The following is a 17,116-nucleotide window of genomic DNA, read 5'->3' on the forward strand; positions in this document are numbered from 1 at the left end:
AAACGGGGTCTACTCACTTGATCACACGATCTGTTTTGAAGGATGGTCATCGAGTTGATCTAAAGTAAAAGACGATACTGTGGAATAAGCTACTGACATACGGTATAAAAAATAGCTGTCTCCACCTAGCCGCAGCCATGATATGCAAACAGGAAGCCCTAGATTTGTTGACCGAAGAGGAATGTCTACCAAGTCTCCTGAAGGGTGGACAAACCAGTTGCCGCTACGAGATTAGAGGGGGAAGAGTTAACACGCTGCAGTCGCATTTGCAGCGACGCTCTCACGGCTGCGCGCTACACGTGCTGCAGTGTCAGCATATTTGTATTTCATAATTACCTGCAATAGAACATTCCCACGATCGGTTGCAACACACATCATCAAAATGTTACGCATTGCATAAGTGGCCAAGCCATCGATCCGGCAATCCGACCCCCTTGCCAAGGCCATGGGCAATAGCGTACACATTAGAATATAACGGTGTCAGCACTAATCATTTCACAAGATTGTGAAATGATACTGTTACGAACGACTTCATGTTGTACCTGTGGGAAGTCAAGGCAAAGGTTGGTCTCAGACGTATTACCCAACAACTGCGTCGTCGCTGTTTAATGATAGCTGTAAAGTAAGCGGCGGTCACCTCAATCAAGCAGTCGAGTTCGGGGCGGGCTACTTATCTGTTAGTTAAGAATATTGTATTAGTTAGTGAAACTATAATCTTATTAAAGAAATTGTAATTCATAAAGAATAGAAGTGTTTCCTTACTGGGCAGCTGGCCCAATATTTTTTTCAGTGATACGGGCAAGAAGTCCGTTTGATTGGCGCGTACACCCATTTTGGGTATTTGTCCGAGCTCCTCCTCCTATTTGTGGTGTGCGTGTTGATAATGTTCCACAAATGAAGGGACCTACAGTTTCAAGCCGACTCCGAACGGCAGATATATTTATGAGGAGCCTTTTAATGGCAGAAATACACTCGGAGGTTTTGCCATTGCCTGCCGAGGGGCTACCGCTATTAGAAAAATGTTTTTCTTAATTTAGAATTTTGGTGTTTCACCGAGATTCGAACCTACGTTCTCTCTGTGAACTCCGAATGGTAGTCACGCACCAACCCATTCGGCTACGGCGGCCGCTTCTCCTCTAAGACAACGGTCTGCAGAGCAGACACTAGCAGACTATATACCCGCCGCCTTTCCCAAGTCGGATCTTACTCCCTTTGCCCACTCTAGCGATTTAGCCTGGTCTTCGGTTAGCGGTTCTGTTGCTACCTCTCCTAGTCTAAATAAGATCCTACTGGCCCTGTTCTTGTTGTAATAGTTTTGCTTGGAGGGACGGACATGTTTAGCCGGCCCCTCCCCCCCATTCTACGGCTGTAAACTGCCTAGAGTTACTAGGCCCTTCTATGGCAACTTTTTGGTCCCACGAGTGTCGGGCAGGAGAAGTCCGCCTGTGCAGAGGTCCGTGTGCACAGGTAAGGCTAGATAGAACCGGAGGTCACCAGGTATCCGGAGCACTCCATTCGCGACTGAACTATTTTTGGTCTGGGTCCCTCAGCACGGGTCGTATAACACTTTTTTCCGACTCAGAGCAGAGCTTGGTCATCGTTCAAAAAGCCAGCCCAAATCAAGGGAGTGGAGTACATTCGCGCAATACTGGAATGTAGTCGCTTGACCACGCTACCATCCATTGATACAGTCTGATGAATGATTCGACTAAGCCTCCGCACCACGACATCTTGTCTGCCTTCGCGGAGCTATGTATATGTTGCGAAATAAAAACTAGGTTTTTTAATACGTTATAATTTTAATTTAATTGCGTGGCCGTGTTTACAAAAAGTTCAACTGCTTATGATAATTTGCGAATATTTGCACGTATATATATATGTGCATATGTAACTGTATTAGGCAAGCGAAAGGATAAGTAATGTTATGTATACATATCTTATGCTAAGTAAATGCCTGCGTATACTTTGTATTTTTGTATGTTGTGCATATGTACATAACTGCATTAGACAAGCGAAAGGAGAAGTAATGTTATGTATACATATCTTATGCTAAGTAAATGCCTGCGTATACCTTGTATTTTTGTATGTTGTGCATATGTACATAACTGCATTAGACAAGCGAAAGGAGAAGTAATGTTATGTATACATATCTTATGCTAAGTAAATGCCTGCGTATACCTTGTATTTTTGTATGCCGTTAAGCGAAAAGGAATATTGTAAGGAATGTATAAAAACTGAAAAATAATATAACATGACATTTTAAGGTGACCAGCTAACATAACATTTTAAGGTGACCAGCTTATATAAATTATAAATATTGGCTATAGTTAAGAAGTTAGTTTGTAGGTTGTGTAGCGGGATTAGCTGCTGCTCCGAACATCCTCCCCCCCGTTGAAAGGTCAGGGCTTTCAACAGAAGCATTTACAGGAAGGACGCACAGCTTATTGATAGCTCTACGTGTAATGCCAGTAGGTGTACGCAAGACGGCTACTCGTGCAACATCGTCAGTTCCAGTGATGAGTTCGACTACCCGTGCCAAAGGCCATTTTAGTGGAGCCGTGTTTTCCTCTTTGATGCACACAATGTCGTTGACCTGGATGCTAGGCTGAGGCGTCCGCCATTTAACTCGCTTCCAACGCTTCCAGAAAATTTGTTGAATGTAGGATACGCGTTGCCATTGATTGAGCCGGTTATAATTCAGTAACGTAAGATTAGGTTCAGGAAAAGCGGTTGGTGGGCCACCAATCAAAAAGTGACCTGGCGTAAGCACATCAAGATCTTCCGGATTCTGGTGATAATATGTTATTATGGCGAATGTCAGTGGGTGATTCTTTGGAAGGATGCATGAATGACGTGCTTCAAGGTTGAGTGTTGAATGTCTAAGTCTGCCACCGACACGAATAAGGCCAAAATCATCCAATGCCTTGGTGATGTCGCTGCCGTCATTAAACTTAAGCAAGTCTTGTTTATCAGTATCAGGAATATTACGAAGAACATCTGGACTATTGGAACACCATTTTCTTAGCTGGAAGTTACCTCGAGCGAGAATATTCGTTGTTTGTCGTTTGATTTCTTCTACTTCTTCCAAAGTATCGCCACCACTTATCAAGTCATCCACGTAAAAATCTCGAATGATGGTTTGCGAACCAAGTGGATAAACTGAGGATTCATCCGACGCAAGTTGGTGCATTGAACGAATCGCTAGGAATGCTGCAGATTTAGTTCCATATGTTACAGTGTCTAATTTATATATATTTAAGTCATCTTCAGGAGAATCACGCCACAATATACACTGGAGCATGCTATCCGGTGGGTAGATCCGGACACATCTATACATTTTGCAGATGTCTCCAGTGAGTGCAATCGGAAACGTACGAAAACGAATCAAAATATTGAAAAGTTTGGGCTGAATTGTTGGACCAGTCATGAGTAAATCATTAAGTGATAAACCCGAGGTTGTAGCTGCAGAACCGTCAAAAACAACTCTTAATTTTGTTGTAGTACTTTCGTCTTTAATGACGCAATGATGCGGCAGAAAATATTTGCACTCATGGATAGCAGAGTTTGGAACTAACGACATGTGATTGAGGTCACGATACTCTTTCATGAATGCACAATATTTTGCCTTGAGCTCAGGATTACGTACGAGTTTTCTTTCTAGGTTTTGAAATCGGCGTCGAGCTTGTGAGTACGACTCACCTAACGAATCTAAATTTAGCTTTGTTGGCAGGCGAACCGAATATGCGCCTGAGGCTAAACGAATGAAATTTTGCTTGAAATGCAACTCACAGTCAAGCTCCTCTTTAGAATTTTTGGAAATCGGTTCAACGACATGATCGATCTCCCAAAACTGCCGGACTAAATCATCCAGCCGATCATCAATATTGATATCTGTAGTTGAGCTGTGACTTGCTACGAATGTTGAAAGTTTGGGGGCCTGTTGCTTACCGCCAGACAGAACCCAACCAAGGCGAGTTTTTTGAAGTAATGGTATTTCAGGTGCTAATTGAATCTGTCCTACGCAAAGTAGCTCATAGAAAAGTCCTGCTCCGATGAGCAGATCAATACGCTGGGGCACGTTAAAACCAGGATCAGCTAGTTGAATGTTTGAGGGTATGTTCCAATTAGCGATGTTTATTGAAGCGACTGGTTGACTATCGGTAATTGTTTTCACCACAACAGCAGTCATATTTGTACAAAAATCTGAAGTCCGCGACTTCAGAACTATATCAACGGAGCACCCATCAGTCGAAAAGCTTGCATCTCCAATGCCGGAGACTGCGACCAATGATTTCGTCCTAGTAAGTTGTAGCTGGTTAGCGAAACGAGTTGTAACGAAGTGAAGCTGCGAACCCGAATCTAGGAGGGCGCGGCAAGGTACGAAGGTTCCAGCACGATTTTTAATTAGAACAATTGCAGTGGCGAGGAGCACAACATCAGGAGAAGGAGTATGAGCATGGGACGTGACAGATAATGATGCAGTCCTAGCATTCGATTCAGAAGTAGTGCAAGGTGCTTGGCACTGAGCAGTTGGTGAAATGGATAACCGATCAAAATGTAACAGTGTATGATGCTTCGCTTGACAGCTGCGACATGGTCCCGATTTGCAGTCCCGAATCTGATGACCTTTCTTCAAACAATTAAGACATAGGTTGAGCCTTTTAGCTTCTTTCTGGCGTAGATTTGGCGACAAATTGACGTAGCGTTGACAACGGTAAATTACATGTTCGGGGGATTCGCAAAATACGCAACTACCTACTGAGCTATTCGAAGCAACAAAAGATTTTCTTGGATTTGTACTCACGCTTTTGATGACTTTTACCGGAATGCTAGCTTGTGTCTGCAATGCATATTCGACGTTTTCGAGTGTACGACAGCGTTTTTCTAAAAATCCAGCTAGTTGGTTCCAAGAGGGTAGGTCGTTGCTTGTCGAATTCTCCTCCCATTTAGCTTGAGTCACCTTGTCTAACCTTTGCACTATCAACTGAATGAGGATGCTATCGGATATTTGTTCCTTTGAGCCGATTGATTGTAGAGCGCGCATGTGCGCGATTGCCTTGTCTGTCAATGCCCGCAACGTGTGTACGGACGAATCCACCTTGTCCAACTCAAATATTCCCCTGATGTGTGCCTGAAAGATAAGACGTTTATTATCAAATCGTTTTTGTAAAAGTTCTAATGCAATTTTGTAGTTTGTGTCGTTTATCTCGAGTGATCCCACGGTGTCCAAAGCAGCACCACTAAGGCAAGACCGCAAATGTTGAAGCTTGTCCACTTGTGTCAGTTCACTGTCTTTGTCGATAACGGATGTGAACATTGCGTAAAAATTTGTCCACTCCGTGTAAGCCCCACTAAATTTGGGCAACGTTAGTAGTGGCACACGCGAACGATTTGCGTTTACAATTATAGACTGTGTGTCCGCGGTGTTCATCCGAAAAGTTGAGCAATGTTGTGAAGTACTGCGCTTCCCGATCTCCCGTTGCAGAGTGGCTCTGAGATTGACTAGCGTGGTATCGAATTTGGCAGGTAGGTCACTGGTAATCGACTCGAAGTCCAGTTCCTCCAAACTTGTGTGGGTGACCGAAAAACTGGATTTCAGCTCCACCAATAATTCCAGTATTGCGTTGAGAGCATATTCATCCTTACTGTGCAGATTATCAGGATCCAAGTCGGTGGCTATACTTTCAAGGCGATTAAGTATAGCTTTCGATTTCATCTTCAGAAATGTCACTCGGCCCATAGGCGGACCCATAGTCGGCCCATTGGTTGGACCAACATCATACGTATCGTCTCTTGCTGGTGTACCAGTAGCCGGGCTGAATGGCATGGCGAACAAATAGGCTAACTATAACGCTGCGCGACACGTATAAAAAAAGGTGCGTTATACTCGACGACAATGTATACGGTAAAAATAAATGCACCGTATCTAACTGGCCGGAACAACTGTTTTAATAAATTTCGCCACCGGTTAATAAGTTTATTGCACTATTTTACAGGTCTATATACTGTCTTATGTACTCCGCACTAAGTACACAACAAAAACAATGCTCGAAACCGCAACGGGAAAATATGCAACTTTAATTTATTTAATTTAAATTATTAAATTAACGCGAAAAAACACGGCGATCACGTCGGGGTCACCAAATGTTGAGCTTCCAATATTTTTTGGTAGCTATATGTTGCGAAATAAAAACTAGGTTTTTTAATACGTTATAATTTTAATTTAATTGCGTGGCCGTGTTTACAAAAAGTTCAACTGCTTATGATAATTTGCGAATATTTGCACGTATATATATATGTGCATATGTAACTGTATTAGGCAAGCGAAAGGATAAGTAATGTTATGTATACATATCTTATGCTAAGTAAATGCCTGCGTATACTTTGTATTTTTGTATGTTGTGCATATGTACATAACTGCATTAGACAAGCGAAAGGAGAAGTAATGTTATGTATACATATCTTATGCTAAGTAAATGCCTGCGTATACCTTGTATTTTTGTATGTTGTGCATATGTTCATAACTGCATTAGACAAGCGAAAGGAGAAGTAATGTTATGTATACATATCTTATGCTAAGTAAATGCCTGCGTATACCTTGTATTTTTGTATGCCGTTAAGCGAAAAGGAATATTGTAAGGAATGTATAAAAACTGAAAAATAATATAACATGACATTTTAAGGTGACCAGCTAACATAACATTTTAAGGTGACCAGCTTATATAAATTATAAATATTGGCTATAGTTAAGAAGTTAGTTTGTAGGTTGTGTAGCGGGATTAGCTGCTGCTCCGAACAGCCACACTCAAAGACAACATTTATAGCGACAAATTCCAAACTGCCGACTTGCCTTCACTGTAATTTTAAGGAGCATTATTTAATAACGTACTAAAAATTCCAAGCGCTTACTGCACTTAAAAGATTTGAATTCGCAAAATATATTTCCCTGTGCACTAATTGCTTGCGCAAGGGACGTACGGTATCAAAGTGCAAAGGAGATCGTTGTGGTGTGTGCAACCGATCGCATCACACCATGTTGCATCAATATCGGATCTCCTTTGAGACCGAGTCGCAACCTTCAACGTCAAGTGCCATGCATATTAGCAGCCTGCCTTACCGAGTCATGTTAGCTACAGCCGTAGTTAATGTAAAGACCAGCTCCGGTGTTTACGTGCAGGAATGAGCTCTACTTGACTCCGGTTCTGAAGTCAACTTTACGACAGAAGAGCTTGTGCAGAAATAGCGAGTTCGGAAAGAAAAATTCGCTCTAATTCGCTCTTCGGACTTTTGGGTAATGCGTTTGATATCAGCCAATAACCCAGATCGGACTGTAAATACAAATAGCTAGACAATCCCACAAAATATTGAACTAGCTGACCCAAGTTTCTACAAATTTCTACTTTTAGGAGCTGAAATATTCTTTGATAAGTGATCGGTGGGTCAGATCAGAACCAGCCCGAGGCAGCCAACGGTGCAAAACACAGTGCTAGGCTGGATAATTTCAGGCAACTATGCCACAAATAATAGCTCCAGTGCCCAAGTAAGTAGCACATTATGTCAATTTGAAGAAAGCGTTACTAGCATTGATGCTACAGTCCGAAAATTCTGTGAATTGGAAGAAATACCTGCACAAGTAAATTCCACACGATTGACTCCAGAGCAGGCTGAATGTGAGGAATGTTTTTTCAAAACCACGCGGGTTTTACCTTGTGGAAGGCTTCAAGTCAGACTGCCTTTCAAAACCGACCGTAAATTACTCGGTCATTCGTATGAAACCGCAGCTCGGTGGTTTAAAGCGCTGGAGAGAAAGACGCGGAAAGATCCAGTACTTCGTAAAATGCAACTGGTCTTCATGCATGAATATCTCGAATTGGGGCATATGAGTCCAACAAATAATCGACTCCCGAGTTACGCGTAGTTTTTGATGCTTCGAATCGGACATCAACACAAGTTGCGTTGAAAGAAACTTTGATGGTCGGATCGATCGTTCAAGAGGAGCTTTTTACGACCTTCGTTCGCTTCCGATTGCACAAATATGCCATGACTGCCGACATCACGAAGATGTATCGTCAAATATTGGTGCACGAAGACGACAGGAACTTCCACCTCATACTGTGGAGACACGATCCATCGGAGCATTTGCAAATTTTTCGACTAAGCACCGTAACATGCGGCACAGCGCCTGCACCATTTCTCGCCACACGGTGTCTGCAAATGCTAAGCGACAAAAATAAAGCCAAATATGCGCTCGGTTCCTAAGTCATTTGGAATGATTTTTACGTCGACGACCTATTTACAGGATCCGACAGTATAGAAAGCCTCGCCCAGATACAACAGGAAGTAAATACAATTTTAGCATCGGCAGGCCTGAAATTAGCAAAGTGGTTTTCCAATCATACAAGCTCATCGGATAGTGAGAGTCTCCAAAAATTATTGCAGCTCAGCGATACTGACTCTACCAAAACGCTGGGAATACACCGGCAGCCGAAAGGTGACATTTTTCGCTTCATTCTGGAAGATAATTTTAGCGAGCTGCGAGCAACTAAACGTTATATTTTATCAGTTTCCGCTCGAGTCTTTAACCCTCTTGGTTTATTAGCCCCGCTAGTTACCAAATCTAAAAGCTTATTACAAGGGCTTTGGATTCAAAAGCTAGACTGGGATGAGTCGATTCCATTGCGGCTTGACACTAGCTGGCAAAACTTTAAAGCGAATTTGTTGCAGCTTCCATTAATTAGCATTCCTCGGTATGTAAATACAGAGTCGAGTGCCAGCTGTCAAATTCATGGCTTTTCCGACGCTTCAATAAGAGCGTATGGCTGCTGCGTATATATACGTTGCCAATCCGCTAGTGGTACGAAATGCACGCTGGTTACTTCAAAGTCTAGAGTAGCTCCGCTGAAGACTAAATCTCTTCCGCGTTTAGAGCTCTCGGCAGCCCATCTTCTTGCCAAGTTATGGTCAAGAATTTCACCAATGTTGAGTCGACCGATAGAACAGACAATTTTCTGGACAGACTCTGAAATAGTACTTCATTGGATTAAAATGCATCCATCGTCGTTGCAAACTTTCGTTGCAAATAGAGTGTCCGAGATCCAAAAGTGGACCCAGAATTTGTTGTGGCGTTATGTGCTCACAAAACAAAATTCAGCGGATCAAATGTCTCGGGGTTGGATGCATTGGGTAATTCAATATGGTTTAGTGGTCCACAGTTCTTCCTAGAAGACCCTGCTACATGGCCAAAAAATGTCAACTTCAGTCTTTCTCCAGAACAAGAAGCACTCGAGAAGGAGAATACCGCAATTACGTTAACCGCAATCAATGCCTCACCAAATCCACTTCTCGAAATAATTGACAGGTTCTCATCTCACAGAAAAGTGCTTCGGATTTTCGCTTATACCTATACTCAAATGGCTTCGAAAAATACGAGGGCGAAAAGCAGAATCTTAAATAATACCCAAAGCAAAGGAATTACAATTGAGTTTCCTTAAAATTGTTGAAATAATTCAACATTTTGAATTTAGCGATGAAATTAATGAATTATCGAAAAATAACGTACTTCCCTCAAGTTTGCAGAAATTAACTCTATTTCTGCATGAACACTCGGATCATCATTATCGTTTAAATTGATTCGAGTAGCTGGCCGTTTATTCAACGCGCCAGTCCCTTATGATGCTAAAACCCCTTTGTTATTACGCAAAGACTCGCACTTTGTGAAAGCATACATCCGGTTCCTACATTTTCGTAATCACCCTGTCGGCCTAAAGGCATTGGTAGCGTTTCTGCGAGAAAAAATATGGCTGGTAAATGCTCGAGAAGCCTGTAGTCGAACTGTAAGACAATGCATTCACTCTTCTCGTTATAAGCCAAAATTGCAAGGTCAGATCATGGACAATCTACCCGCCGATCGATTACGCGCCCAACGGCCCTTCACAATATGTGGGATAGATTACTGCGGGCCCATTCACATAACCTTAAAAATTCGAAGTCGCCCTCCCGTGAAAATGTATATTGCCATTTTCGTGTGTTTCGCTTCAAAGGCAGTTCATCTAGAACTTGTAACTGATTTAACTGCTGATAAATTTATTTTCGCTCTCAAAAGGTTCATTGGGCGCCGAGGGATGCCAGCAAAAATGTACTGCGACAACGCGACGAACTTTGTGGGAGCAGAGAGGAAGCTGAGGGAGCTCCGGGAAGCCTTTCTGGCACAGAAAGAGGAAATTCTCCAATACGCCGCCGACGAAGGATTCATCTTCGCCTTCATATCTCCGAGGGCACCCCACTTCGGCGGCCTGTGGGTAGCAGCAGTGAATTCGGCCAAACATCTGCTGATGCGCGCCGTAGGCAACGCGCTGTTAACCGCCGAAGAAACCGCAACGCTTCTCGTCGAAGTAGAAGCGGTACTGAACTCCCGACCGCTCGCTCCACTCAGCAACGACCCCAACGACGGCAAGGCGTTAACGCCGGCGCATCTGCTTATCGGTTGCCCCTTGCGAGCTTTGCCACCGGAGAAGGTACCTGACAACCTCAGCCGCTGCTTAGAGAGATGGCAGCTTGTTTGCTCTCTTAAGCAACAATTTTGACGTGCGTGGTCGGAGAGCTACCTTCTGGAGCTTCAGCAGCGCAACAAATGGGTGCACCCGCAGCCCAACGACCAGCCAGTCTAACTCGTCGTCGTCCACGAAGGCAACGTGCCACCGCAGCAAAGATGGATGGGTCGAGTAACCGCAATCATTCCCGGAGCGAACGGCAAAATTCGCGTCGCAGACGTCGCAACTAGGACGGGTGAAGTGAGACGCCCTATCCACAAACTCGCCGTGCTGCCGATGGAAAACAAAAAATGAAGGCTGTTGGATTCCTTCAATGTGGCCGGGGTCAAACCAGATTCTGGCAAATTATTTTAATAGAATAAAATAAAACAAAATAAATTAAAATTGAATTTGATAAATGAAAATTATTATTAAGTAGTTACTAGAAATATTGTATGAACTTTTAAATAATTGAAAATAAATAAATAAATATGTAAATGTAAATTATATTTAAGCTTAATATTAAGTTATTTTCTATATAAGTATATACATTGCTGTTCCTCGCTTTCGCTACTTTCATTACCTTTTTCTATTTACTTTCGATCATTGACTCTACTTTTACAGCTATACTTTCCGTTCTTCTTATTTCTATTTACCTAACTATGATACTTACTCACATATACTCTCTCTAACTCTCCAAGTACTGTTCTTCCATTTCCGCTATTTCTTTAATCTTAGTTTTAAGCATAATATAAGGATAGAACGTAATAAAGAATTTCACTTTTGAATTGTTAAACGGACGTGTGCGGTGTTATTTTTTACTTTTGCATCAACAGACATTATCAAATTAAGTTCGCTGTTCCACCTATGGAAGTAAAGTTTTAAAAATTAGATATCATTACAAATTAGTAAATTGGTAATTATTTGCATAGCTTGGGCACGTTTTTTGGTTATTGCAGTATTTAACTACGTGATTATATCTCAAGCAATTTTTGCAACGTATGAGAGGTGGAATATAATAATATAATATTGATTTTGTTTGGTAGAGCAGTGGTGTTAAATGTGAGTATTACTAAACCTGCTTCAGTCAGCTGATTTCAAGCTTTTTTGTAATTGTTTTTACATCGATATATTTTGGGAAGAGAGTTCGTGTAAAATTTCTCTTCGGGAATATTTCTTAAATCATTACAATATATAACCTCTTTGGAGAAGTTCAATAATGGATGTGGTTTGATTTCAATTGTAATCGTATTGGATAATGCGATCAGTGTGGTTAGTTTGTTTGCTATTTTTCGTTTCTAGAAGTATTTGAAGTATAAAATTGAGTTATTTAATTTATTATTTACTTAATGAAATTTGCCGTCGCTCAATCGGTAGTCCCAATATTGTACTTACAAAAACAATGTACTTTCATTCATAAACGCAAGCCCAGATTTCTCAAAGCAAAGCACGATCATTCATAAAACGAGCCCACAACATCTTCAATCACTCGCCTGAGCTGTCATAAATAAGCCTATTTTTCTTAAGAAATATTCTTAATATTTGGCGAACCGTCAATTTTTGTCGTGGCAAGTATCGGCAACTTTGGATATACATACATATGTATACATATCCATATGTATGTAAATATGTCTTCTAAATGTGCGGCAGAATGGTGACGGTCGTAGCAAATGGTGATTGTTTCAGCTGCTGTATGTCCATTGCACAAAAGACTTTCTAACAGGACGAAACATAACATCAAAAATTGGCATAGCTAACGCTTTCGCACGACACATGGTCAGAAATTTCCCACGACTCATCTTTCTCACAAGAATTCATAACTAACAAATACAAAACAAGAACAACAAACTATCCTATAACCCTATAAACTATAATCCTTCACCTTCGGGCCACACAAATTGAAGCCGGCATCACATACATCGAAACACTACCTGCTTTGCACACCCTAAAGGGAACACCCCAGGTTATGATCGAATGTCGTACCAAATGATCAAAAATGCCTCATACACAACCAAACATCGTATTACACAACACTTTAATAACATTCTGAATAGATACATTCCCCAGTTATATAAATCAAGCTTAATAACACCAATATTAAAACCTAATAAAAACAAAACTGATCACGTCTTACCGACCAATATCCCTCAATCAATGCAAAGCGAAACTACTAGATAAAATCATTGCAAAACGATGATGGTGGTTCGTAACCAAAAGCAATTACATACACCCCCACCAGTTGGGATTTAAAAGTGGGAAATCAGTTGCGAACTGTCTGATATACGCAGACCATGTTATAACTGAATCCCTCTCAAAAAAAGTCTCACATCTAGCATCTACCTCGATTTTTCGAAGGCCTTTGATAGGTTTGGAGTTCATGCAATAATCGATCAATTACAAATGTGGAAAAGTGGACCTAGAATAACCAATAACGTTGCTAATTTCATGACAAACCGAACAATACTAGTTCGTGTCGGGCTCCAAGCCTCCAACGTGCACCTACTTTTCAATGGGATCCCACAAGGATCGTCGATTCCTGTAAATGTAAACATATTCATATGCCAAGTAAATGTAAGCATATTCATATATGTAGAAAACGTAACTGCACTACAAATATATGCTCAAAAAATTTCATTATACCATCAGTAAAGAAATTAAAAATATTAGGAATAACGATTGCTAATAATTATAGATGGAATTGCCATATAAACGAACTGGCTACTGCACTGTCAAAAAGACTGGACAATCAAATGCCTCGCTAGCACAAAATTCAACACTAACATTCATACACTACTCAACAAAACTAGAGCAATCATAACCTCAAAAATAGATTACGGTTTATATCTTTGCGGAAATGCGCCGAAATCTATACTTTACAATCTTAAAACTAAACTTCATTCAGCTATACGTACATCTCTTCGAGCCTTTCACACCACCTCAATTAAAATCATACTACTACAATCAAACATACATACATACCATAGAAAACAGATACGAACTACAATTAACAAAACTTTTTAAGACATTACTGCATTCGTACGACATAGCTCTTTCCAAACTAAAAAAAAATTTCTAACGGTCAAAAAACGAAGAAAAAAATTCATTCGCTACTAGACAGAACAATTTCAAAAACCACATTCTTCAATCATCCTTTTCATCCACAAAAAAATAATAATCTGGAAGCTCCCTCCTAGCCTTATAAACATTACTCTCAGCACCAGTATTAAATCCAAAACACCTAAATGAGAATACGAACAAAAATTCCTTAAAATGAAAGACAACCTAAAAATTCATACATTCATCTACACCGACGACTCACAAATTAACAAAGTCTCTACCTACGCTATAACCACCGACTCCATTATACTCAAATTTGCCATTCTGCCACCCTGTATCTCTGTTTTATCAGCAGAAATCATCGCCACTAGTTAAAAAAAGAGAAACATTTATAATATAATATGTTCGGATTCCCTTTCGTTCCCCAAATCAATATTAAATATAAACAACTGCGACACATACCCTTACAATATAAGATCACTCCTGATCAAACACAATCCTAAAATTAAATTGCCCTGGATACCGGGACACTCCGACATTGTCGGTAATGAACTAGCAGACCGAGCTGCCAAAGAAGCATCTCGACTTCCTCTCATTACTACCAAAAACGTCAGCATAAAAGATATCAAACATTTCTTAACAAGTACACATCACTTCTTAAAAGGCACAACATCATAACCTGATATCACAAGCTTCAATTGGTATCAACGAGTTTACCAAAAACAACACATAAACTGCTATTACTTAAAAAACGCTCAAAATTCACTTACCAGATTGGACCAAACAAAAATTTTAAGATTACGATTAGGCCACACCAAGCTCACAAATTCATACCTTATAGAACCCATTACCTCCCTATTAAGCACCATGTGCCAGACTAACTCAACGCTATCCCTGAACATATCCTCGATACTTGTCCTTCTATAACACAACTACGAACACAAATCTTCAATATAGACAAACCTTCTCACCTCCTCTCCAACCCGAACTTAGAAAAAATGCACAATATCCTTACTTTCCTGAAACTATCCAATCTATATCACCGATTATGAAAACGTAAATTCACAAGTGTAACTACTTATCCATATGTTCATATATAGAACAAATTAATTTAACGTATTAATAGATATTCAATCTAGTATAACCTTAAACTAATTAACGACTTAATTTTAAACACATAGCATAGCTTAAGATCGTAGAAGTCATAGGTATCTTCTTTTTACAGTTAGCTTTAAGTTCTGTAAATTTTTCTAACTGCTATAAATAAATAAATAAATAGATTACTGTTACTTGATCTTGACTAACTATAATTTCTTTAGCTTTATTTTTTTTTTTTAGAACTACTTATGCTTTATAAAGGGTGAAAACGGGCGTTCAAATCAAAATGCATATCGCGGACTTCGTGAAGAAAATCATCTTCAGTGATGAGGCACATTTTCACCTCAGTGGATTCGTCAATAGGCAGAATTGCTGCATTTGGGCGAATGATAATCCAAGAGTGATTGCCGAAAAACCAATGCACCCACAAAGAGTGACTGGTGCGGTTTATGGCTCGGCGACATCATTGGGCCGTATTTTTTAGAACTACTTATGCTATGGTAGTTAGAGTTTAAGGGCCGGCGTTGAATGTGAACCACACCTAAACGTCAGGACTTTTTCTGCATTTCATTTAACATTTATCAATTTCAAACTAATTCAATTTGAACGATAGAAAGAACCGTAGTCGAGGAACGCGTTAAAGTTATTCAGGCTTATTATGAAAACGAGCGTTCAAATCAAAATGCACATCGCGCACTTCGTGAAGAAAATCATCTTCAGTGATGAGGCACATTTTCACCTCAGTGGATTCGTCAATAAGCAGAATTGCCGCATTTGGGCGAATGATAATCCAAGAGTGATTGCCGAAAAACCAATGCACCCACAAAGAGTGACTGGTGCGGTTTTTGGCTCGACGGCATCATTGGGCCGTATTTTTTCCAAAATGAGGCCGGTCAGGCAGTTACTGTGAATAGTGCTCGCTATCGTGAGATGATAACGAACTTTTTATGCCCCGAATTGGAAGATATGGATGTGGACGATATGTGGTTTCAACAGGACGGTGCCACTTGTCACACAGCTAACGAAACAATGGCTCTTTTGCGCGAAAAATTTGATGGTCGAATAATATCACCTCGCGGAGATGTCAATTGGCCTCCAAGATCATGTGATTCGACACCTTTGAACTTCTTTGTTTCGGGTTATTTGAAAGAAAAGGTGTACGTCGATAAGCCAGCAACAATTCAAGAGCTAAAGGATGAGATAATTCGGCATATTAACGGCATAGAACCTCAATCATGCCTCAGCGTCATCGAAAATTTTGACTATCGGATGGAGGTATGCCGCTGAGGCCGCGGCGGTCATTCCACCGATATTTTGTTTTGTACGTAATAAAGAGAAGTGACAATAATTTCATAAAAAAATTGTATTTTATTCAAAATCAACACCGGCCCCTGAAACTTAACCACCCTTTACTTGGCCTAAAATTAATTGCCCCAATTCGAAAGTTTTTTATTAATAAATAAAATAATGAGAAAATGCGCAACTTGTTTTAAAAAAATATATCTCTTCTCTGCTTTCTATTTCATGCATGCATGCATTTAAGCATAAGCATATTAAGCTTTTCAATAGGCACGAAGTATTGAAAACGACATCCAAGCATACGATTATCAGCTTATGTATGTCCAGTGAACCAAAAAGAAACTGGGACACTAATATTTAAAAAATTATTCACAGATTTTTAAGAAATAATAATATTCACGGTAACTTATTTTTGCTTCACTGTACATACATATATGGAGACATAATAATAAATTAATTTACTTACCCAAGATTAGAGTTGAAACCGTTCCATTCTTAAGATACTTTGGTCCCACGGCATCCTCCTCAAAATGTTGAATGCATACAAATGCATTATGCATTGGTATTTGCATTGAGGGTGAGATCCGCAAATTCACCATCCACAAATTTGATAATTCCCGATTTTTTGGGAAATGCAAAACAACAAAGTTTTGTTCACTCTTACACTCCCGAAAACGACATTTTGAAGCTTTAGGCAGTTTTTTGCACTCACAATTGCCTTTCTTTTCGAATTAAAATTCAAACCAAAGTTCAATTGGTTACATGCAATCATAAGAGCTTTTCAATATTTGGCGCAATTTTCATATACATATACAAGGTGGCGCAAAAGTAACCTTGCGATGTTTTTTGGCTGTAATTAAAAAAAAAAATCAAAAGCATTGATTCTTCTTGTGGATTATTTTTATTTGGTCTTTCAATTTTTTTTACATTAAGTCGAGAATATGATGTCATGTAAATGGCCGCCACCACAGTTGATTGCCATTTGAGCCCTTTTTATGGCATTTTCCATCACTTTGGCCAAAACTTCCGGCGATAGGTCCTCACTTTCTTGACGAATATTGTCTTTAAGAGTCTGAGGCTGGTTGACATAAACCCGCGACTTCAAAAAGCCCCACAAAAAGAAGTCCAGAGCG

General features: G+C 40.2%; 2 protein-coding genes across 2 annotated transcripts; one reads left to right on the forward strand and one right to left on the reverse strand.

The window, feature by feature from the left end:
- Positions 1-2,335: 2,335 nt before the first annotated feature.
- Positions 2,336-5,827, reverse strand: LOC129250426 (uncharacterized). Its single transcript, XM_054890044.1, has one exon. It carries the CDS (start codon positions 5,825-5,827, stop codon positions 2,336-2,338), a length of 3,492 nt encoding a protein of 1,163 aa, XP_054746019.1.
- Positions 5,828-10,133: 4,306 nt separating this feature from the next.
- On the forward strand, positions 10,134-13,347 carry LOC129250427 (uncharacterized). Its single transcript, XM_054890046.1, has 2 exons — positions 10,134-10,514; positions 13,222-13,347. The coding sequence occupies exons 1-2, from the start codon at positions 10,134-10,136 to the stop codon at positions 13,345-13,347; spliced, it is 507 nt and encodes a 168-aa protein (XP_054746021.1).
- Positions 13,348-17,116: the final 3,769 nt, after the last annotated feature.

The sequence above is a fragment of the Anastrepha obliqua genome, chromosome 6 (genome assembly GCF_027943255.1).
Source record: "Anastrepha obliqua isolate idAnaObli1 chromosome 6, idAnaObli1_1.0, whole genome shotgun sequence".
NCBI classification, from domain to species: Eukaryota; Metazoa; Arthropoda; class Insecta; order Diptera; family Tephritidae; genus Anastrepha; species Anastrepha obliqua.

Bases quoted from the DNA above. Each gene is read 5' to 3' on its own strand.
- LOC129250426 (XM_054890044.1), bottom strand. From the start codon at position 5,827: ATGCCATTCAGCCCGGCTACTGGTACACCAGCAAGAGACGATACGTAT.
- LOC129250427 (XM_054890046.1), top strand. From the start codon at position 10,134: ATGTACTGCGACAACGCGACGAACTTTGTGGGAGCAGAGAGGAAGCTG. The intron at 10,515-13,221 runs GTACCTGACAAC...TAATAATTATAG, and splicing joins GAGCTTTGCCACCGGAGAAG to ATGGAATTGCCATATAAACG.